General features: G+C 37.7%; 2 protein-coding genes across 2 annotated transcripts; one reads left to right on the top strand and one right to left on the bottom strand.

Annotated features, from left to right (window-relative positions):
- Positions 1 to 28: 28 nt before the first annotated feature.
- LOC129247040 (leucine--tRNA ligase, cytoplasmic) lies at positions 29 to 5,356 on the bottom strand. Its single transcript, XM_054885907.1, has 8 exons — positions 5,234 to 5,356; positions 4,470 to 5,063; positions 4,172 to 4,413; positions 3,534 to 4,105; positions 3,011 to 3,469; positions 1,695 to 2,935; positions 1,391 to 1,622; positions 29 to 417 (listed from the first exon to the last, which is right to left on the bottom strand). The coding sequence occupies exons 1-8, from the start codon at positions 5,234 to 5,236 to the stop codon at positions 212 to 214; spliced, it is 3,549 nt and encodes a 1,182-aa protein (XP_054741882.1). The 5' UTR covers positions 5,237 to 5,356; the 3' UTR covers positions 29 to 211.
- Positions 5,357 to 7,214: 1,858 nt separating this feature from the next.
- On the top strand, positions 7,215 to 7,933 carry LOC129247778 (thioredoxin-like protein 4A). Its single transcript, XM_054887078.1, has 2 exons — positions 7,215 to 7,421; positions 7,501 to 7,933. The coding sequence occupies exons 1-2, from the start codon at positions 7,344 to 7,346 to the stop codon at positions 7,849 to 7,851; spliced, it is 429 nt and encodes a 142-aa protein (XP_054743053.1). The 5' UTR covers positions 7,215 to 7,343; the 3' UTR covers positions 7,852 to 7,933.
- Positions 7,934 to 23,728: the final 15,795 nt, after the last annotated feature.

The following is a 23,728-nucleotide window of genomic DNA, read 5'->3' as shown; positions in this document are numbered from 1 at the left end:
TTTTTACATTTTTCTACATAAAAAAATGTTATTTTTGATACCGCAATTCATTTATTTTTTATTGTTTTTTTTTTTTTAATTCAAAAGCACAATTTTCCCATTTCTGAACCGCAAAAATCAAATCCTTTGAACAACCATAAATTATGCAAACTAAAGTACATGAAATAAATTAATGTTTCTTCCTTGTTTCTTTGTGTTGCAATGAGCCAAACTAATTGACCACATAAATAAAATGGCGTCCAACTTCGACAACTTTATCTTCGACTTTCATGGAAACTGTTTTCTTTTCTACATCCAACGTAAATACGCCTTCGGTGAGAAGAGATTTGCCTGATTTATAGTCCTGGAATTTTGGCATTTGGCGTGGTCCAAGCAAAGGATCATCGTAGCGCCAAATTTGGAGCGTGGACAAGTCAGCTGTAATGCAAAAAAAAAAACATATTATTAAACAAAATTTTAGACTTTTTAAATTAAAAATGAAGCTCGAAAGTTCTGCAACTCAATCACACCAAAAAGTTTCGGTTTTGTTGGGTTTGTAGCAGATTACTAAACCCTGTCAGTGCAATGTAGCTGCCAGTCGTCTTCGTCTAGCTCAACTAACGGTAGCCCCAGAAAGCGTGCTGTTTCGACAGGTTGGGTACAGAGGGGGAAAAAAGTGTCAGATGAGTAGATTTTGAGGCGCATGTGAAAAGGTGCTTAGTATCGTTTCGGGATAGGTAAGAGTTTAGCCTGCTACAATATCCAAGGTTATGTGGGTCTCTCGGGGTAGCTGGAGCTCTTCATCTGCTGCGGGTAATGGTTGGACTTCTATTACGGTCGATTAATGTCGTTGATTGTCTGTCTAAACACAGTCCGGTCCAGTAGTTAGTCGGTTAGTTTTTTCTTGGATTTCGTCGGAGTAGTCGAAGAGATGCCTGCTGCTGTGCCTGGCTAAGCACCTCAGCTAAAACAGGAATCTACATTGGTAAAGCCTACAATAGCACCCGAGTGGAAGCCGTTTACTGAGTAGTTTGTTATACTCCTTCACAGAGAGCATCTGTGCCTCATTATGTAGTTGTTGTAGGCGGGACATCAGGAGGTATCCCGTAGCTGTCCCAATAGCAGTATATTGGCATGGCCGGAGCTTTGTTCGCAGCGTACCACTCGTTTCAGGCAACCAGACGGGCGTCGATTGCTTTTAATGTCACCAGCAACATTTCTTTGTCTTTGCCCCAAGTACTGCCCGCTAGCTATTTGAGGACCTCGTTATGGTTTTGGACTTAAGTGACCATCGCGGTTGTGTGCGCAGAGAAAGAGCAAACTATCAAAGGTAACTCCAAAAATGCTGAGTGGCTGTTTCTCCCGATTACTTTCCCACCCTAACGAGCATTGACAGCACTTGTAACTTTACCTTTAAAGCTTATCAGCTTGGCAAGCTTTTCAGTTAACTGCTTCACCGTATCGCCCTCGCAAATAACGCCAGTCACTTGAAACAGCCCCGAACGCTCCACAGGATTCGTCAATTCGACGGTGATATTAGGCGTAACCGAAAACACTATGAAGGGTGAGCCAGGACGCACTTCTTCGCGCGCCTTTTCAGGCGCGCTCGGATCATCGGTGTATTTTATTTCTATGGTATTCACCTAAACAATAGAGCGAAGAAAATAAAGTTAGGTTATGTTTTACAAATAATTTAATATTTCGAATCTACATACATTCAGCGTGTTCTTGAGATAGTCCAGATTGTCAAGCAGCACCTGTCGTTCATCGAACTCTAAATTGATAGCCAGCGCCTCTACACCCTTACCGCTCTCTACTTTCTCGCGTATCATTTGCGCGAATGGCATCACCCGCTTCATGAATTTCTTGAGCTCCTCCTTCTGCTGCAGCGTTGCCGCAATAATTTTGTTTTCCGGCAGCTTTCCATGTTTGTTGTACAATGTACGCAGCGTGTCGAGCACACAACATTGCCATGGCGGGTAAGTTTTGGCCACCCACACCAAAGCGCCGTACGGCTTCACGCTGGTCGGATCCACTGCTTTTTCCTTGCCACCCTTGCCCTTCACTTGCAGCAAGTTCTTCAAGTTAAGGCGGAAGGCGTGTGCTGACTCCATGAGATACTCGGAACATTTAATATCAATCTCATTGATTTCACCCACTTTCGGCCAGCGCGCATGCATTATGGATTCCTTATTGCCCAACAGACCCCAGACATAGTCGGCGACATGCGGACAAATGGGCGCCATTAGCAATGCTTGACGCCGTATGAACTCAAGCACCAACTCCTCGTGCATGTCTTGAGCGCCGCAAAGTTCACGATATTTGTCACGCGCCAGCTGTAACTCATAGAACCCAGTACGCAAGGCTTCTTTGAACAACATTTTGCGGTAATTCTCATCCGTTTCACGCGTTTTCAGATTCATTTCACTGATGAACACCTTGTCGTTGAACGTGTCAGGTGCGCCCTTGCGGAGCAGTGTACGTGAGGCCAACATCTCTTTCACCCACTCTATAAAAGTGTAGAGTCGTAGAATGCCTGCATCTGCGGTGCTTTCAACAAAGTTTGCATCGTCCACACTATCGCCAGCATCGGCCAGACAAAGTCGCGTGCCATCCGCAGAGAATTTCTCAACAGCTTCGTAGAGTGTAAGGAAATTGCCACTTGATTTCGACATTTTTGCGGAATTGAGTTGCAGCAGGCCGTTAACACGTGTACCCAACGGCCACTTGCTCTCGTCCTTATCCCAAATGGCAGTGTGGTTGTACAGCATGAAGGTTAGATGATTATTGATTAGATCTTTGCCACTGATACGTAAATCTAATGGGTACCAGTACTCGAACTCACGACGCAGAATGTCGAGTGACTCCTTCTTTACTGGCAGCTTGTCGGAATAGGGTGTTTCTTTGAAGAAAATATAGTCCCACACCTCGGGTGTCATATCCTTTGCAGTGATGCCTAAACTTAAAAGTTATTTAATAGGTTGTCACATGAAAAACTCCGCTTTTAAGAAATCCAATGATTTCTTCTTACCCAATGGACTCGGTTTTTCGCCTCTAAATGAACCGTCTTGCAGCAGATGCACAACTGTATAAAAAGCCATGTAAATGGTCGAATCCGAGAGCGATTCAATGAGCCATTGGTCGTCCCATGGCAGCCTGGTGCCCAGCCCATATGTACGTGAGCAGGCGTATTCGTGCAACCAATTCAGACACGCCTCGAAATTATTGCGTGCCTCTTCGTGGTATAATTCCATGCTGTCCAACCACTTTTTGGTTTTCGCCTGCCACTCAGGTTCGCCGTAGTTCAAATACCACTGATTACAAAGTGCTACTACACACTGATCGCCGGAACGCGATATGATCATCTGCTCTGGTTCATAGTAGACCTCCGCTTCATTTGCAGCCACAAGCTTTTTCTGCAAGTCTTTCTTAATGTCTTGCACTTTGCGCCCAGCGAACTCGCCAACCAAAAGTACACCATCATAAAAACCTTTAGGATATTAAAATTGCACATGATCATCAATGACAATCAATAAATATTTATAATGGGGTACCTTTTAAGTAACAAAGCTCCTTCGCCTCAGCTAATTTATCTTTGTCATTTTGTGATTGTATTTTGAATTTGTCATAGGCATACACAGCGCAGGTCTTGCCCAATGTGGGTACTTCTATGATAGGTACTGGCGCAAAAGGAAGCACCATCTCATCCTTGATGCCATACTTTTGGCGGAAAGCGTCTTTTTTCTGCAAATCCACTAAAGCCGCATAATCGTCAGGCGAATCAGACGGCACAGACGTTACAACGCCTGTACCCTTGTCTTCCTTAATCGATAGCATTGGCAGTGTATAGATGACTTTGTGTGATGTCATTGGCGCAGCTAAAGGTATGCCCAACAATTCCTGTCCGGTTAACTCGGCAATCTCTACCACTTTACCTTCCTCAGCAGTAAATCCCTGGTATGACATATTGCGCGCTGCGCGGCGTGTACTAATCCAAACCTCATTCGAATGCGTCGTTACCCAAGCAATGTATTTAATGTCAGGATGCAACCAGCAGTTAGTTTGGCCGTACATAGTCTCTGGACGAAGCGTAGCAGCCACCATAAATATAGGATCAGTAACAGCACTAAAATTTTGGAACTTTTTTACTTAAATCTGTAAAAAAAATATGTTTACTAAATATTAAACTTACCTCAACTTCGCTGGTTTCTCAAGCACCTTCATTTTGATTAAAGTGTACTCTTGCGGGCCTACACCTTCGCCGGACGCGCGATCGTGATCCATGCATGGTTGCCCATCCTTAGGCGAGTAAATAGTGTAGCGCTTTCCATACATCACTTTGCCGCTTTTTTTCAAGTGCAGAAATTGCCAACATACAAAGGAGTCAAAGAATGGATTGGCATCAGTTGTGATGAAAGTGCGTCTAAAGTCCACCTAGAATGGAAGTATGTTAGACTATCTGGTAGCAAGAGTACAGTTTCATCATTTACATGTAATCCTATTTTCTTGAGATCTTTGATGGCTAACGGCGGGAAATACTCCAACCAATACTCCGCCTCTGCGAAATTCTTAATCTCTTCATCGTTCAAACCGAGACTTTGCATAATCTGCCACTGATATTTAGCCGATGCTGTTTTCGCTACAGCTTTGCTCTTCTTGCCCTTCGACTTATCTTTGGGTACATCGCCTTGTTGCTGTTCTTGCACAACTGCTGATGCATCATCGGCTGGAAACTTCGGAGGATAACCATAATCTTGCAACTCACGCTTCAATTTGTCGGCGCACGCTTTGATAGGCATGCCAGTGCAATGAAAACCAAATGGCCATAACACGCGCCGTCCCTTTAGCCGCTGGTAACGCACTGCGAATTCCGCTTTGGAAAGCGAGAAAGTATGACCCAAATGGAGACGGCCATTCATGTAGGGAAATGGAAAGGTGACATAGAACTTTTCATCCAAACGTTGTCGTGGTTCAAGTGGCGCATCCGCTTCATGTATATGTTCCTCTTCCCATCGCTTTCGCATATCATTCTCGATTTGTTGTAGATATTCCACCTTGAAGGTGCCCTTTCGCTCCACATTTGCCTGTGATTTAATACATAAATTAATAAATTGAATAAACCGTGAATCATTGTGTAGAGCTGCCCATATTGCGTCAGATTTCATGTGGCTCAGAAGCGGCATGACATGCGTCGAAGACACTTTATTTGCATATTCGACGAACAAGTTTTTGTACTTGGAATTACGCGGCTTACCATTTTGTTTGATTTGCAACGTCTTCTTTTTGGAATTTGATATATTTACTCCAACCACCGAAGAAAATGCACAACGTTGATGAAAACTGCAACGTGTTCCCGACAGCAACAAATAAAAAGAAACAATTTGACAGCTTTAATTCGTGTGTAAAATGTAGCTGGCATCGCGGTGCCAGAGGCGTAGTCAGTACAAAAACTGTTTGATAATTTCATAGAGTTTGGGGGTAATATTTAGTATAATGCAACACGCTTGGAAAAAAGGATACAAAGGGAGGTTAGAGGTGTGTATCGCCATCTTAAAACTTAAAACCCCACCCTCCGGAGGCTTATAGTTTTTAAGTAATTTATTGTTAAAGTTATATAATTTAGCAAAAAGTTGGTATTGCCATACACCCAAAATAAGCGAAGTACGCATGCATGGACGTTCAACGGAAAGTGTTTGTGAATATACAGTATTTTTTGTTTAAGTTTAGAATTGAGAAACATTTTTGAAAATATAAGCAGCAGGAAATTGGCAAAATAAAAACCACGCAATTATCTGGATTACGTTATATACGTGTATAACTCACCGAAACTTGAAGAGAATGATAAAAGTTAACACAAAAAATAGTGATGTAATTGAAAACCAAAAGGCACTGTTTACCATATAAATGTATTGTATTGCTTCGATAAGCTTTACAAAAGGGTATTTGCAATTTTTTCGTATAGAACTCTTTTTCGCATGGGCAGCCTATGGCCGCGCTAAAAAAAATGACTCTCATCAGTCCAACACCGGCTACGTCATCCACAGTATTTTTCTATGGAACTCCTCTCCACCTTAAAACCATTAAGCCGAAAATTAAAACGTCATATGCGTGTGTGTAGTATCATCAACACCGAATTGTAATTCTTCATTTTTGTTCATATTTTTATTTTCAATTGCAAACATCCGATAATCCGGCTGTTGTCAATTCAAATGAACTATTATTCTCGTTTAAAATTTGAAAGTAATGATATTGACAAATGCATTTGCATTTGATTTTGATGCAAATATTTCGAGTTCTAGTATAAAAATTACTAAAAACACGCGTGTGACGAAGTTTAGAAAAAAAAATTATAAATGTGCCAAACTATAGTGAAGCTCCCGAAGGCCCTTTGAAAGCAAATAATTGCAAATTTCCGGAATTTTGTGAGTTATAATGGTTGTTCCTAAACCACTCCCTAGATTCTCCACCAAGTTTCATTAAATAAGTCAATATACTTTGCTTACAATTATATTAAACCCTACCCGGCAACTTTTTTAAAAACTGGATTCAGTTAAACCAAACTTTGTATTAAGAGTTCTCATAGCTTTCCTAACTACGATTAATACTTTCACACGACTATTTTGACTAACTTGTAAGCAGATAAATTAAAACCAGCTAGGAAACGCTCCTCATTATGTTTTGTAGAGGGTAGAAAACAATGCAATTTTTGCTGGTCGAGTGCAGCATTTTGAAGAAGTGCATGCGACTATAGGTGTGCTGGGTAGAATAAATGCAACATTATTACGAGAAATAATAACGTTATAATATTGAAGTTGTGAAATTATTACAAAGGACCTAAAGAGATGTTTTCGAAAAAGTGCCGCTTTTCAATTTCTAATAAGCTCTGATAATACACGTTCAGTGAAAAGCGGAACAGTCTCGTACAGGATGTTTTTGTGAATTATTTCCTAAGCTATTCACAATAATCAGATTATCCCGACGTCAACTAACTAGACCTTAGTAGAAATTAAATTGCTATTTCAGTCCATTAAAATTACGTTACCGAGGTTAGAGGGAATATAAATCAGAGGTGAAAAAATGGTTTTATTATATATATCATATTCGAAAATAAATAAATTTGGCTTTCTGTGTTTTTGCCAGATGTGGCATCATCGTCGAATTTAGAATATTCGAATTTCGAGTATACCTACATGAGCGAACAGCTGTGAACCTGTCAGTCATATGTTTGTAAATGTTTATTAAATTGACAAGTATTTACGTGCGCTAAGTTCCTCGTCTTGGTTTTGTGGTATCTAAGAGAGAAAATTACTTTGAATTTAATAAAATAATAATTTTCGCAGTTCCTCTATAAAAAAGCTATCAAAATGTCGTATATGTTACCGCATTTACACAATGGCTGGCAAGTGGACCAGGCTATACTATCAGAGGAAGATCGTGTTGTTGTGAGTTGACTAGACAATTTTCTGGAAACTCAAATGCAATATTATTTATTTCATTTATATTGCGATTTTTTTATTACAGGTCATACGTTTTGGCCACGATTGGGATCCTGCTTGCATGAAAATGGACGAAGTCATGTACAGCATTGCGGAAAAAGTGAAAAATTTCGCGGTAATTTATTTGGTGGACATCACTGAGGTGCCCGATTTCAATAAGATGTATGAATTATACGATCCCTGCACAGTAATGTTTTTCTTCCGCAATAAACATATTATGATTGATTTGGGTACCGGCAATAACAATAAAATTAATTGGCCACTCGAGGATAAGCAAGAAATGATCGATATAGTTGAAACAGTGTATAGAGGAGCACGCAAAGGACGTGGTCTGGTCGTGTCACCAAAGGATTATTCCACTAAATACAGATATTAAATAATCGCCAGTTTAGTATTAATGATTTATATGTAAAATTTATACATAAAATATATACAAGCAATGCTCTATGTAACTTTAATCTCATCTATGAACTAAGAAGTTTTATTTACATCACACGTAAATGAACATGAATTTAAAAATAACATTGACATGCTCTTATTAATAATAATGTGTAGGTGCAATTTCGTATTTCAATGAAGTGCTTGTAAACTTCTTTCAATAAAAAATATTAGAAATCAACGCCGCCATATTAGTTGTATGTCTGTGATTGCTGCTAGACATCTTCCAGCTTTTTGAAAATTGGTAGTTAGTGAGGAGACATATTCTAATATATATAAGTCTTGTTCGTTCTGGTAACTAGGACTGGCTGTCGTGGGAACGTTTTTCATCTTTTCATCGGTGGATTTGGACTTGTTGAATGCCAACTTGAAAGCGCATGCAAATACTGACTTTTTAATAGCATTGGCTGTTAGAACGCCATTGTCTTTCACGACAGTCATATCATTGTTGATCGGCGGCGCGCGGAATTTTCAATGCTTCGGCTGACGGTCTTCCCACCGCTATAAAAGCAGCTGACCATCATTATTATATTTTCATGTGTCCAAAATTATGTAAAAAAATTTCATTCGGCATAAAGTAGTTTTACTTTTTAATTTATTTTACAAGTTCGCCTGTTCATGACGTATTTTCCCCCCTCTACGGCGCAGCTGACTATTTTTTTTATTCTATTAAATGTCAACAATACACAAAAAAAATTTCAGCCGGTATTAAATGAGTTGTTAAAATTTTTTTTCGACACGTTTCGCAGCATCCCACGCACGTACCCACCGCTACTGGACCAGCTGACGGTTGGTTTCGTTATCCATTGGATGGCGACTGCCTTCAGTATTAAAATCAGTCGGCATGAAATGATGAGGTCAAAATGACCCCTGGCTCCCGGACTATAAAAGCATATTTTCGATTCATTTTGTGTGATTTTAGCTGTCTTTGCGTGTAGAAAAATCCGTGTCGCACGGCCACATGGACTCACTCAGTTGCCCCATTTTGCTTCTATCACCCCACGCAAACGAATGAAGACACATTTCTACAATGTACGTATGTATGTAATAGTTGTTTATTCTGTCACAATTTAATTTGATTTATTAATTTACCCTTTTTTTCTTAAATCTACAACGCTAACATTCACATAAACTCGCTTTTGTTTTTTTATTTTCTTTGTTTAGTTTTTCCTTTAGTTAATTATTGTTACATTTATTACTTTTTTTTATAACACTTAACTAAGATTAATAATAATTTTTTTACTAATAACATTTTTATTTTATTAGGATTTCGTTTCTTAAACAAATTTTACGATTCATTGTATTGCATTTCTATGATTTTTTCTTTGTTTATCAAAAGTCGTTCTAAATTTAAACTTGCAAACTTTTCTCGCATTCAAATAATTTCCAAAACTTAATCATCATTTTTAAATGTAAACATATTTGTTGAAACTTTTAAAAAATAAATTCTCTATAGTGGAATTGCAGCTGCTGCGTAAGCCCGAAATAATTTCATGCAGATTAGTTTTCAATAACTATCGTGTAAAAAGGCTCTTCAATTTAAATGAGGAAAGTAGTTTTTATAAAATTTATAAAGTTTAGCAAAGTTTTATAAAATTTAATTTTATTGAAGAATTAAATTAAATGGAAATTAATTTGAAAGAAAGATGGTTAAGTAAGGTAAAATAATGAGCTCTAGGCCAACACAAAGGACCCAACTTGCGGTCTATGTGGCACTCCGATGCGGGGTCACCCTTAAACCAACCAACCAACCAACCAAGGTAAAATAAAATAAAATAAAATAAAATAAAATGAAATAAAATAAAATAAAATAAAATAAAATAAAATAAAATAAAATAAAATAAAATAAAATAAAATAAAATAAAATAAAATAAAATAAAATAAAATAAAATAAAATAAAATAAAATAAAATGAAGTGAAATAAAATGAAGTAAAATAAAATAAATTAAAATAAAATGAAACAAAATAAAATAAAAAAAATAAAATAAAATAAAACAAAATTAAATAAAATAAAATAAAAAGGAAAATGAAGTAAAATAAAATAATTAAGTAAAATGAAGTTAAATTAAATCAAATAAAGAAATTAATTTGAAATTTAAAATTACAAAAAAAAAATGAAATAAAGTAAAATAAAAAAATGAAGTAAAATAAAATAATAAAGTAAACAATAAAATAAAGTAAAATAAAATAGAATAAAATAAAACACAAAATGAAATAAAATAATATAATAAAGTGAAATGAAGTTAAATTAATCCAAATGAAGAAATAAATCAAAATTAACTTTTAACCCTTTGGTTGGGCACCTATTGCGGCGCGTCCCAGGTGGTGGATAGGGTACGCCACAGTTATCTTCTGTGGTTAAGTAGGTCATAGCCTTGGTAAAAGCCTACTCGCGAACCAGCCTAGTTCTCGTCAACCAACAACTATGGTAGGGGGAACAACATGTAGTGCAGTGTTACTGCACGCGTGCCGTAACTGCCATAATTGCTGGCAGTGACCCATATCCACTTCGGTGGAAGGCGAGAAGCCACTCGTATTAGTAGGTCATGTCTCTGCTAATACGAATGGAGTAAACATGGACTCACGGGGAGAAGGCCACTTCCTTATATCAAAGGCTACCAATCCAAGGTGGAACAGCATACGCCGAGGGATGCATGGCTTAGGGTGAGCTAAGTCGCTAGTATGCGGACTCTGGGGCACCTGTCGCACCCCAGTTTAAATCCGACTTACCACGGCATAGGGCTCTGGCGTGGCGAACCCCATTATTTCCCTACGAATATCTCTGGTTACGACTGCTGACTCGTCAGCTGAGTGACCGCCCCGCAAAAAAGAATGAACAAAACTAACACAAAACAAACAACACAACAAAAAATTCCTTCCCGACGCGGAAGACCCGTTGGCTCCACCAAACTTATGGCGGGGTCAAAAACCACCCCTTCGGTGACTAAAGTGCTCACTAAGAGCAAGACCGTCAAGGAGACACCACCGCACTCCCAGGTGGCTTCTACTTCCTCCAAAACCGATTCGGCTGCGGAGAAACAATCAATAACCAAAACTGTTTTGCCAGAAACTGGGAAAACTAATCGGACAGAAGTCTCCAAAAAACCTGTCCCTCCTCATCTCCGTCGATATAGAGACAAAAGACGCGCCACTTTCCTTATGGAAAAGCTCGGCAAAACCCCTGAGGAGGAGCTGTCCGACCAACAAAAGGCAACTCTCGATTGGGCCCGGGAATTCCTTCGGAAGTATGAGGCGTCCAAAGAAAAACCGAGTGCAGCTAAGCGGCAGCGGTCTTCAGAGGATCCTCATAGCTCCAACGACCCCAAGAAGCACAAAGCTTCCTCTGAGGTCAAAATACGCAAGTTCTGCGAAGTTGCCAGAAATAGTCTGGTCATGGCGGTGGTGGATAAGAGCCACCCTGACGGTTTCATCTCTCCATCAAACTGGAAGATTGTGGAGAGAAAACTTCAGTTGGGATACCTGGACGTTCTGAAACAGAACCCAGGGCCTCCTCCTTTCTGCTCTGACGCGGGATGGTTCCAGGCAAGGGTCAAGTTGATCGCGTGCTCGGATCAACGTTCTGTCAGCCTGTACGGCATGGCCCTCGACCGACTCGGCGAGGTATGGCCCGGGGCGAATCTTAAGCTCGTCAATAAGAGCGAAATTCCAAACCAACCACGCGGCAGAGCAAGAATACCTCTAGAGCCATCCGATCCGGAAACTATTCTGGAGCTACTGAAGATCGGAAACCCGAACCTACCCACCGAAAACTGGAGGGTAGTTAAGGTGGAAGAGCCTTCAGGAAACTCCAGACATATCACGCTGCTCCTGGACCAGGAAAGCGTTAAAGCACTGGACGACCGCAAGGGGATTGTGGCGTTCGGGTTCATCATCACTACCATTTGGACCTATCAGCCGAAAAATCTCCTCGCACCCAGCGAAGAGAGTACGGCGGCCCCCAAGATGGATGTCGATAAGCCTCTCTCACAAGCTTCGACGATTGAGTCCGACTCGGAATCGAACAGCGAACTTGTGGGACACTTATTTAACATTCAACTCGGGGACGAGGATAGACTTCTAGATAGCAGTGATGACGCGAACGACACAGTCATTGAATGTGCGTCTAAAAGTGCTGCAGATTAATCTGCACCACTCTAAGGCTGCCTCGGCAGCCCTCATTCTTCGTCTCTCTGACCTCAGAGAGGACATCATTCTCATCCAAGAACCTTGGATATCAAACAACAAGATATGCGGCCTGAAAGATAGGCACTACACCTTGTTTCAAGGTGAGGCTAACGTTAGATCGCGCTCTTGTATTCTCATTCGAAAACATATTAATGCTTTTCTTCTTCCCTTTAGCAACGCTGACACCACTGCCATAGAGGTTGAAGCTGTCCACGGCCCGATTTGGATTGTGTCGGCTTACATGCCTTACGACGCAGCGGAGGCGCCTCCTCCTGAAGCAGTCAATACGGCGCATCTGAAGCAGAAACGCATCATCATTGGAGCAGACGCTAATGCCCATCATATTGTTTGGGGTAGTACAAACAACAACACACGAGGTGAGCAACTCTTTGACTACATTCTAGCGAATAAGCTTGATATATGTAATAGAGGTGATGTCCCTACGTTTCTTAACTCGTCTAGAAGAGAGGTACTCGATATTACTCTTGCTAGCGAATCATGTACACAACTGGTGCAGGACTGGAGTGTTGATAAACAGCACTCTTTTTCCGACCACCAATATATAACATTCACTCTAAAAGCCGAAACGGCAAAACCCATGAAGTACCTTAACAAAAAACGTATGAATTGGATCAAATATCAAGAACATCTTGCCAATGGACTTCCTGATATCAGGCAGTTTGAAATGGCAAATAAAAACGATATCGAAAACGCTGTTAACATGATAACGAAGACGTGTCAAAGCGCAGCACGACAATCTTGCCCCCTGACGAAAACAGGAGGTAAGCATAAACCTTTTTGGTGGACTCCAGAAATCTCAGAACTTCGCAATCGAACTCGGAAACTCTTTAACCAATCTAAAATAACAGACGAATGGGAAGAATATCGACAATGTCTCAAAGACTTTAAGAAAGCTGTCAGAAGTGCAAAACGCACATCCTGGCGATCATACACTCAAGAATTAGAGAACACTTCAGAAGTAAGCAGGCTACGCAAGATTCTTGCATCAAACCCAGTCTCTCCCAGTTTTATCATGACTCAAGATGGAACTTGGACTACTTCAACTGACCACACTCTTAGAATACTTCTAGAATCTCACTTTCCAGGCTGTGTTGCCAACTTACCTGCACTTCCCAGTACTCTTCAGAGTAATTATGGGAATAGATCAGATCTAATCAGCTCTAATAGCATCTCTACAGCAATACTAAGCTTTAAAAAATTTAAATCACCAGGTCCTGACAACATCATTCCAGCAGAACTTCAAGAAGGACTGGAAATTCTACTGCCTTGGTTAACAAGGATCTTTAACAAGTGTTTAAATCTCTCTTACCTTCCGACAATTTGGAAGAAATCGAAGGTAGTATTCATTCCGAAAACGGGGAAGCCTTCACACTGCAAACCAAATGACTTCAGGCCCATTAGCCTAACCTCTTTTTGCTTAAAGGCTTTTGAAAAAGTCTTAGATGAGCAAATCAAAACCCAACTTGATACTAAGTTGATCTCTGAGGCGCAACATGCCTACACTAAAGGGAAATCGACTGAAACGGCACTTCATTCACTGGTGCAAACAGTGGAAACTTCCCTTCACAATAAGGAGTACTCTCTTGTCGCATTTATGGACATAGAAGGTGCTTTTAATAATATTGAACCCAACGCTATTTTGTCGGAAATTGCCAAATTGGGTATTAATTACTCCATCCGAAAGATGATCGAACAAATGCTCCAAAATAGAATAATCACTTCAGAGCTTGGGTTAAGCCGCATGAGAATGTACGCCGTCAAAGGCATTCCTCAAGGCGGAGTACTTTCACCTGGAATCTCGCTGTAAACAGTTTGCTTCGAAATCTCGAAAAAGCAGGCTGCAAGGTTGTAGCCTATGCAGATGATATTGCACTCTGCGTGTCAGGCAAACACCTGAATACCCTCACTGAGCTCATGCAACGCTCAATCAACATTCTGTCAAAATGGTGCACCGAATGCGGACTAAATGCGAATCCAGCAAAGACAGATCTTGTTCTCTTCAATAGGAAACAACAATCTCCTCCACTGCAAACAATAACTTTAAAAGGGGAATCATTACTCCTATCTGATTCAGCTAAATATCTAGGAGTTATTCTAGATAGGAAGTTGAGTTGGAAATTGAACATCGAAAACAGATGTAAAAAAGCTTTCATAGCTCTCTATACTTGTAAGAAAGCTATAGGCAAAACCTGGGGGTTTTCACCTCGGATCATTTATTGGATATATACCTCGATCATCAAACCGATACTCTTCTACGGTGTGGTTGTATGGTGGACAGCACTCGAAAAACGGTGTAGAGTAGCCACAATTGATCGAGTTCAAAGAACAGCCTGCCTCCTGATAACAGGATGCTTAAGTACAACACCTACTAAGGCTCTAAATACGTTGCTCCACTTGTTCCGTATCGATCTGGCTGGCAAAGCGATTGCAGCGAAAGCAGCGACACGCATGAATGCTATATCGAAATGGAATAAGTATCTTGGCCATTCGGCCATACTGAACAGGAACACTGTTATCTCTTCCGACATAGACTATCATGTAAGTCTTCCATCACCACCCTTGCTATTCTCCTGTTCACTCCCAACTAGGGAAGAATGGAAGACAAATCTAACCGAAATCGATGGCCCACTGATTATATATACAGATGGTTCAAAACAAGACGGTAAAGTGGGATTTGGAATCTTTTCCAAATCCCCTCACATCAATCTATCATTTAGATTACCCGACTACTGTAGCGTATTCCAAGCGGAAGTATGCGCTATCTGGTATGCTGCGAAAACTCTCTTAGAAAATAGAATATCACTAGAGGATATCCGCTTTTTCACCGACAGTCAAGCGGCCGTTCGAGCACTCAGCTCCTCTTATACCCACTCAGATGTGGTTCGATCCTGTCTCTTATCTCTTAACGAGATAAGTGTTCAGAATTCTGTCCAAGTTATCTGGATACCGGGTCACAGTGGATTCGAAGGCAACTGCAAAGCTGATGAGCTCGCAAGAGCTGGAGCTGCGCAATCAAATGTTAGTGACCTACCCACAATCCACATTCCGCTCTCAACATGTAAAATGCTCATCGATCGAGAATTTCACAGCATTGCTGATCGGAGGTGGCGAGTGGAAACTACTTGCGTTACGACCAGACAAATCTGGCCATCCTACAATCTGAAACAGACAAAAACCCTTATAAGTCTTTCGAAACACGAACTAAGGCATATAACATCTCTTATCACCGGCCACTGCCTTTTGGGCACTCACGCACGTCGGCTCGGGGTTCCTCAGAACGACCTGTGCAGATACTGCGAGGACGAAGATGAGGAAGTATCGAGCAGACATTTGCTGTGCAGTTGTCCGGGTCTAGCCAGAAGTCGACTCGCTCTTCTAGGCTCTCCAACAATTGACAATCTTTCAGTACTCTCGGACCTGAAAATCGAATCTCTCATCAAATTTTCGAAACGAATTAATATCTTTGATCAAAATCTACAATAAAAAATCTCGGTTAGGTGGGGAAATCATTTAAAATAATGAGCTCTAGGGCAACACAACGGACCCAACTTGCGGTCTACGTGGTACTCCGATGCGGGGTCACCCTTAAACCAACCAACCAACTTGAAAGAAAGCGGGAAATTAAAATAAAATAAAATAAAATAAAATAAAAAATAAAATGTAATAAAATAAAATAATAAAGTGAAATTAAGTTAAATTAAACCAAATGAAGAAATAAATGAAAATTAATTTGAAAGAAAGGGGGAAATTAAAATAAAATAAAATAAAGAACAAAATGAAGTAAAATAAAAATATATAAAAAAATAAACTAAGGTAAAATAAAATAAAATGACATAAAATTAAATGTACCAAAATAAATAATAAATAAATAATAATAATAAACAATAAATAATTAAATGTTTCAAAATTCTATTGCAAATGGTTTTCGGAAGGGAGTCGCAACTGTTTTTGTTGTAAAGTCTGATGTTTCAATTATATAATGAAGTAAAATTAAATGTAATAAAAAAAATTTAAATGACGAAAAATTAAATTTAATAAAATAAAAAATAAAATAAAGTTTTATTTTCTGCGCGCACGGCGCTTTTTCACTTTTCGAAATTCTGTAGCAAATGGCTTTTGGCAGAGTTTCGCAACAATTGATGTTGTAAAGACTGATGTGAAGTAAACATAAACTTCATAAAATAACATTAAGAAATCTTAATTTTCTGAGGGAATCGCGACTATTGTTGTTGGTAAGATTGATGTTTCAATCAAATAAGTATGAAATTGCAATTTATAATATTCGAGTTTTCCAATAACGGGTGTTATCTATCGCTATCGAGAGATGATTAACGATTTTTTATGGCCGGAATTGGATGGTATTGATCTGAACAACGTTATTTTCAACAAGACGGCGCTACGTGCCACACAAGCAACGAAACCATTGATCTTTTACGGGAAAAGTTTCCGGACCCTGTTATCTCTCGAAGAGGTGGTCACAATTGGCCACCGAGGTCTTGTGATTTAACACCTTGTGACTTTTTTCTTTGGTGCCACGTGAAAGAGAAGGTCTACGCCAACAGCCCAGGGTCGATTCAAGACCTCAAAGATGGAATTCGTGAGGCTATCGAGGACATAGGGCAGCCACTTTGCAATTCGGTTATGGAAAATTTCATGCAAAGGATTTTGTCCTGTAGGCGTGGTCGTGCTGGTCATTTGCTTGATGTTATTTTCCACTATTAATGGCATACCTTGCCCTTTATAATGAAATAAACATCCGATCATTTATATTAAAAAATAGCATTTTTCTTTGAATATCAAAATAACACTTCTTATTGGAAGACCCTTTACATTTGTTCAAGCATTTTAAAATGATCGAAATGAGTCGTGGAAAGTCAAACTAAACATTGAACTCAAATTTCACTTTAAAAACATGGCTTTTTACTAAGCCAAAATATTTTTGTTAAATATTTTTGAGTATAGCCGATAGCCCTAGTAGCTAGTGCTGTAAGTTATTGATTTATAATTTGAATTATAATTTAATAAATAAATAGTAATAATAATAATAGCAACAAAAAAAAATCTCTTACATCTCTAACGAAATATAGGTATATAATAAAAAAAATAGAATGAGTAATAATTAAAAAGAGAAGTGAGATATTCTCGGTACAATAGTAATATTTTATAATTCTATATGAAATAACAAAATAAAAAAAAAAACACTAAACACAAAAGTGCCAATACGCCTTGCAGTTCAAAGCTGCCGTCGTGCTTGATGAAAATGGAGGGGGAGAGTGGCATGGGAATAATAATAATAATTTTTTGAGTAACCCATTTCTCACAATTCTCTTCGTCGCTTCTTTAAATGTGCTAATATTCGTTGGTAACCTAAATTTTGCTGCCAAAATTTGTCTGTCTGTATGTGTTATGTTAGCAACTGTTATTTAAACTGTTGTTATTTTCTTGTTGTTATTCAACATCATGTTTTTAATGCTTTGTCTTTCTTATTATATTATTTATGATTCTTATTTATGTTTAGTCGATTTTCTTCGTTTCAATTTTTCTTTATTTTTCAATTATTTTTTACTATTTTAATTTATTTCATTTCGATTGAATTTAGTGTTTTCTGTTAACTCAATATCCGTATATAATTAACTGGCTTATTTTATTTTTTTTGTTTTTTTTTTTTTGTTGTTTGTTTTGAGTTTTAAGATCTTCAACATGTGTATTCTTACTACGAATAGTTCAGCTAAGTTTTCATAACTATATTTGTATTTTTTAATTGAATGTTGTTTCAATTTTTCAATTTGCTTAATATTATTTTAAATTAATTATTTTTTGTTTTATTTATTATTTGTTTTTCATTTTATGATTCTTAGTTAACATGCTAGTAATGATCTTCAGCAATTTTTAAATTACGATTTATTGCAATTGCAACTTTGTTCTTTTTTCTTTGTCTATTACCCACATACATACATATGTATGTATGTACAGGTATGTACATTAGTTTTGATTTCTTTATTGTTTTCATTTGAAATATTTTATGAATTTCTGTACAAGTTGTAAAAATGTGGCGTGCGTTTTATACGATCCGCACAATGAGTGTCTGTGTGTATACGTGCCTTTATGGAAGGTCGCAGAGACCTGTCGGATACAATAAGAATAAACCAATATAAAAAGAAGTAAAACCAATATATGTGAAGAAAGTGAAATGAGTTAAAAAAATAATTCGCCAATATAAGAAAAGTTTCCAAGTCAAATCTATAAGATAAAATTATACGAAAAATCAAAAAAAAATTTCATTTATAAGATAAAATTATACGAAAAATCAAAAAAATTACATTTAATAAAAAAAAAAAAAAATGAAATGCACTAAAAGGAATATCAAACCATTGATTTAAAACTAAAACAATTTAACTCAATCCAAAAAATTACACTATGAAGATGACTGAGGGGCTGCCGTAGTAGCACTATAGACGAGTACAGTTTCGGTCTCACGACAGTCGGCTAAGGACTGTGACTTCAGCAGCATTCCCCATGTTTATGCTGCTACAATAACAATAAGTACAGTTTTACGTCAATATACAGTTTGATCTCACATACAGTGGAATACCCTGGCGTTTTGTGGATTTTCATCCAATCATTTTAATTAAATAAAAAAAAAAATATACATATCCATCACGTTTATCCAATGAAGTAACTTAGGAAATGTATATACAGGTTATGGGGGCTTGTCCGATTGAAGGCTATTGCTTGAGTGAACCAACCCTGTCCATATCGCTGCAAACTGTCACAGCAATTATGATTTATATGTATATACATGTTTTCCTTTAGCTCCTAGTGGAGCATAAGGCATCAAACAAGAATTATTATGGCCTACTTAAATTACGGGAATCTGTAGTAGTGCTCCAGACATCAATCACACTAACATTATTTGATAATTAGCCACAGACTAACGCCCGATTTAGAACACCTACATAAAATGATTGCTATTGAGAAACCAACCCACTTTGTTTATGAACTCAAAAACTGCTGGCTGCCAGTTGCACATACATATCACCAAAATAAGCCTACATTTCTCAGCTGCTGCAGCTGTTGTTGTGAATCAAGAGAATCCATATAGCCTGATGGCTCTGTTGTACACAGTTCTGAAGCTCATGAAACGTTGTTATTTCAGTTTGAATAGTGAGTAAATATCTGAAGATCAACATTCGCTCATTTACTTCAATAGTGAAAAAAGAAAAAAATTGCTAAGTATGTAGAAATTACCAAAAAAGATCTTTACGTTGTGCAGAAAATGCATGGCGATAGGTCTACTCATCAAGCAAATAATTTGTAACAATTGTTGTTGTTGTTACAATTCTCACAAATGATCAAGTTTTGGTGTTCATGTATGTATCCAAAAAACTTACAAAGTAGGGGAAACTGAGAGAGCAAAATGACACTTAATTTTGAGAGGAAGTGGCAAGTTTTTAATGGATACATTTTTACTTGTAAGATTTTGCATGTGGGGAAAGCAGTTGAGCACAAAGTGAAAATAATCACGAATTAAAATTTGCGAATTGAGTCAAAGTTCTAAATTAAAAAAAAATGTGATAAAAATGGAGAATGTAAGTAAATATATTATATTTGAAATAAATTTTATGAGGTTTATTTAAAGTCATATATTAAATAGGAAAAGGTAGATATAGGTTCTATGCACTTCGGAATCACTTCCTCCCATCACCGTTGCTGCAGTTTCCGAAATACAAATCCAAAGCATTGAAGGTATATTTTTTGTTTTCTCTTTGAAAGCGGATTCTCAGAAATTAAGTTACTGGATAATTTTTACGTAAACAAACCTGATATCTATTAACATTAGACGTCATTAGATGAAAATAAATCTTTACTTTTACTTGACGGCTTGTTTCTCGATATTTCGGATTTTTGAATTATGACACTATTGGAGTGAACGATATTTTTTTTTATTAAAATCGCTATTGGGAGAGAATAGTCTTTGAAGAGCTGACACTTCAGCATCCTTTGCGTGTAAGTTCGAGTTATTCGTGAACAGGTTTATTGCGCATTACCTCCAAATGTTACACGCTCCGAAGGAATGAGGGTGATGAAGAAACCACTTAAACTGTACACTGCTCTGTTGTATCTCACATGACGATCATTTCGAACGAATTTCTGGTCGAGCACTCGAAAAATATCAACGCATAATTACTGCATTTACCTGTTTTTGGCTTTGCAAACGTCATTGCATTTGAGGCACCAACAGCATTTTGAAATCGTTTCAAAAATGTGTGGAAGGTTGAATTATGCGTTAAGTGTAGTATTTAGTAATGGGCCTACCTTGAAGACGATGCTACAATTTTGAATGACTGTATAATGCCTTGTGTTTTATTGACCAATTCTGAGTATTTTTATTTTGATATAATGCATTTATCCCCACATTTTCAAAACTCAGGTAACATGTAAATCAAAAGAACGAACACCATGTTTTCTCCATTGTCAAAGCAGTAAATATATTTACATATATGCGCAAGCTAACAAAAAAAAATTTTTTCTTCAGAGTTTTATTTAAATATTTTTTTTTTTTAATTTGAGTAGAAGCGATTGAATATTGAGCCAGCAGCTACAGTGTGTGTAGATGCAAAAGTGGATGTTTCCAAGAATATATGACGTGATTAATATTTACTTCAAACAAAGGCTAATTTCAGGCTTCAAACAGAAAGCTAAATTTTTATTATTATGCTTTTGCTCGCCGATAATTCAATGGCGAATATTTGGTTGCACTAATTATTTCATCATTTTTAAAAGCCAAGCAATTCTTTAGGTTTTTCCATTGTATTGCCAGCCTGTATCTTCAAGAATTTCAATCCTTTGTTTTGCTGTCGCATTATCACTCACCTACCTGTTAAAATTCGTGAAAAATAGGCCTCTTCTATTCATCACTTCTCTGCTCGCTATCTCGCTGCTCGACTAACTTGATGACAAATTTGATTCGCGGCTAGCGTGTATGGCTATTTCTCATAAAACTGGTATAACTCACTATCTTACCACCAAATTTATACCCGCTGCTTCATCTATTCACCACTTGCTAACGCTTGGTGAAAAGAATAGGTCTAATTGTGAGTTGTATTCAACCATACCTACAATCTACATTATATTTGCAGATCAGCCAGTATTACCTAACCTACACGACATAATTTATCGTCTATATTTTTAACGTTGCAGCGCATCCGACAAAACAAAACGAACAGCGCCCAAATAGCAGGTAAGAGAGAAGTAGCAGAGTAACATAAGCGAGAGCGCATATTAATAATTTCACAAGTAGCGCTCCAGCAGCAGGTGCATCCAAGGATCAATATTCGAACCTGAGCTATATGTTAGCTATATAAGCTAGGATTAATAGAAATGCCTGAGGATGTGCATTTAGTTGGATACGCAGATGGCATTGCAGCTGTAATAATCGCTCAAAAAACTGACGAAGAAAAAAGGAAGGTAAATTAGGTGATGATCCGAGTGCAGACTTGACTAGAGATTACAACTGGCCACAGAGAAAACAGAAGTAATTCTTCTAACCAACAGACGTGTTCCATTTGAAGTAAATGTACAAGTACTCCATGCCACTTTATCGACAAAAAGAGTAATCAAATACCTAGGAGTGCAACTCGACTCAAGATTAACTTATTGGGCGCATATAAATCGTGCTCCCAAAGTAAGCGGCATGTTCAGTAAGCTCATGGCAAAGCTTGGAGGTCCAACTCAGAACAAGGGAAAACTTTTAATGGACACGACGAACACGATTCTTCTATACGGATACGAAAAACTGTACAATCTGTGCAATGTGCCTGCGCTCTCAGAGTAGCTTCTTCATATCAAAAGCAGCGGTTTTAGTTATCAGCGGAACCATTTCTATAGATTTTCTAGCTTAAAAGCGCAAAGGATAATAGGAGACAAAAATGTCAGGAACTCCAGGACCCAGCTTCTTTGACATTAAATTAAAACGTTCACACTTTGGCAGGCAAGATGGGACTCTGAACGGTAAGGTAGATGGACGGCGATAATAATATCGAATTTAAAAAAGTGGGTAGAAAGAAAGTACGGTGAAGTTAACTATAACCTCACGCAGTTTGTGTCCAGCCTTGAGTCCTTTCGAAAGTATTTGTGGCGAATGAGAAAGGGAGACCTACCAAATTGTATTTATAGCGACACCGAACACGATGCTGCTAGAGGTGGAACACAGAGAGAACAGGTCTGCAACGAACTATTGGTGTATTTACACCTGAAGAAATAATAAAGAAAATCATGATGAGCGATGAAAAATCGAATGCTGTTGGCAATTTTCGTAGAGTAAATTATCCGAAAATAAAGGCGTGAAATGGAAACTTATGCTGCAGAGCATTAAGCAAATGTTTTTCAAAACAGGCGACCCTGGACGCAGGTTGAGTAAGTAAATGTAAGAGGCGTCCTAATTTTTGGACGTCTACCTCTTGCTCTGAGCTAAAAGCAGTAGCAAAACGTAGCTTGGAGCGCAGTAAAATCGCTGCTCCTGCATTTTGCGCGACCTGCTCTACTACTCATCTGTTCAAGTACAGAGAAGTAGCGAGAGCAAATATGAGAACTACGAAATAGCGGAACAATTTCAATCACTATGGAGAAGAGTAAAATAGTTGTAAACTTATAGAGATTTTTTTTGGTTTTGCTTCTTAATGCAAAAGCAAAGTTCTTCTCTTAATGTGTGTGGGTATGTGTGTGTATGTATGTATGTATATGAATGAATGCGTTTACGCGCCGTACGGTATAAAAGGCTTATATACATATGTATGTGTATGTGTATAGGTATGCATGATTATGCGTATGTTTGCATGCATATCTCGTATGTAAGTATGTAAATCTCGTATGTAACAGATAACCGATATTTTTATATTTATTTGCTTCTACTTCATTTTGAATTTATGATACATTTTTTTTTTGTTTTTTTATTTTTTTATTATCTTCAATTATTTTCAATTTCTTTATTACTTTCGATTATTTTGAATTTTTTTGTTATCTTCAAATATTTTGAATTTTTTATTTTATTTTATTCCTAACATTAAGGTACCAGTGTGTTGGCTTTAAGGACTACATATATCTCATATGCTGTTTAGATACATATGTACATATATATAAAATAGTATGTTCTACATATTTATCTATGGTTGTATGAGTTTCAGTGAGGACGTCGAGCTTATGAAATTTCATAGAAAAATACGATAGATTTTATTCTTTACGATTTTATACGAAATCTAATCAGTTGTGTTTTGTTTCTGTTTCTTTTTTTGGTTGCAAATTTTCATAGGTATCAATGCATGCATTTGTTGTAAATGTGTTTGTATCTAATGTACGTATGTACACATGTCACTATATAATAGGTGGGATAAACTAGGAATAAGTCTATAGAAAGTATAAAGTATACTAACTACTACAGCACACAATTTAAATACAATACATACATACATTTACGTTTGTATGTATGCCGGTACATTTGTAACTACGCCATATGCATGTACGAAAGTCACGTATGTCATTTGGATGGCGCGGAAGTACATACGAATACACAGTTACTAATTTTACATAATTCAGGTTTAGTTTTAATTTTT

Source organism: Anastrepha obliqua, chromosome 5 (genome assembly GCF_027943255.1).
Source record: "Anastrepha obliqua isolate idAnaObli1 chromosome 5, idAnaObli1_1.0, whole genome shotgun sequence".
NCBI lineage: Eukaryota > Metazoa > Arthropoda > Insecta > Diptera > Tephritidae > Anastrepha > Anastrepha obliqua.
Note: the sequence above shows the minus strand (reverse complement) of the source record. Positions and strands in the feature narration are given on the sequence as shown.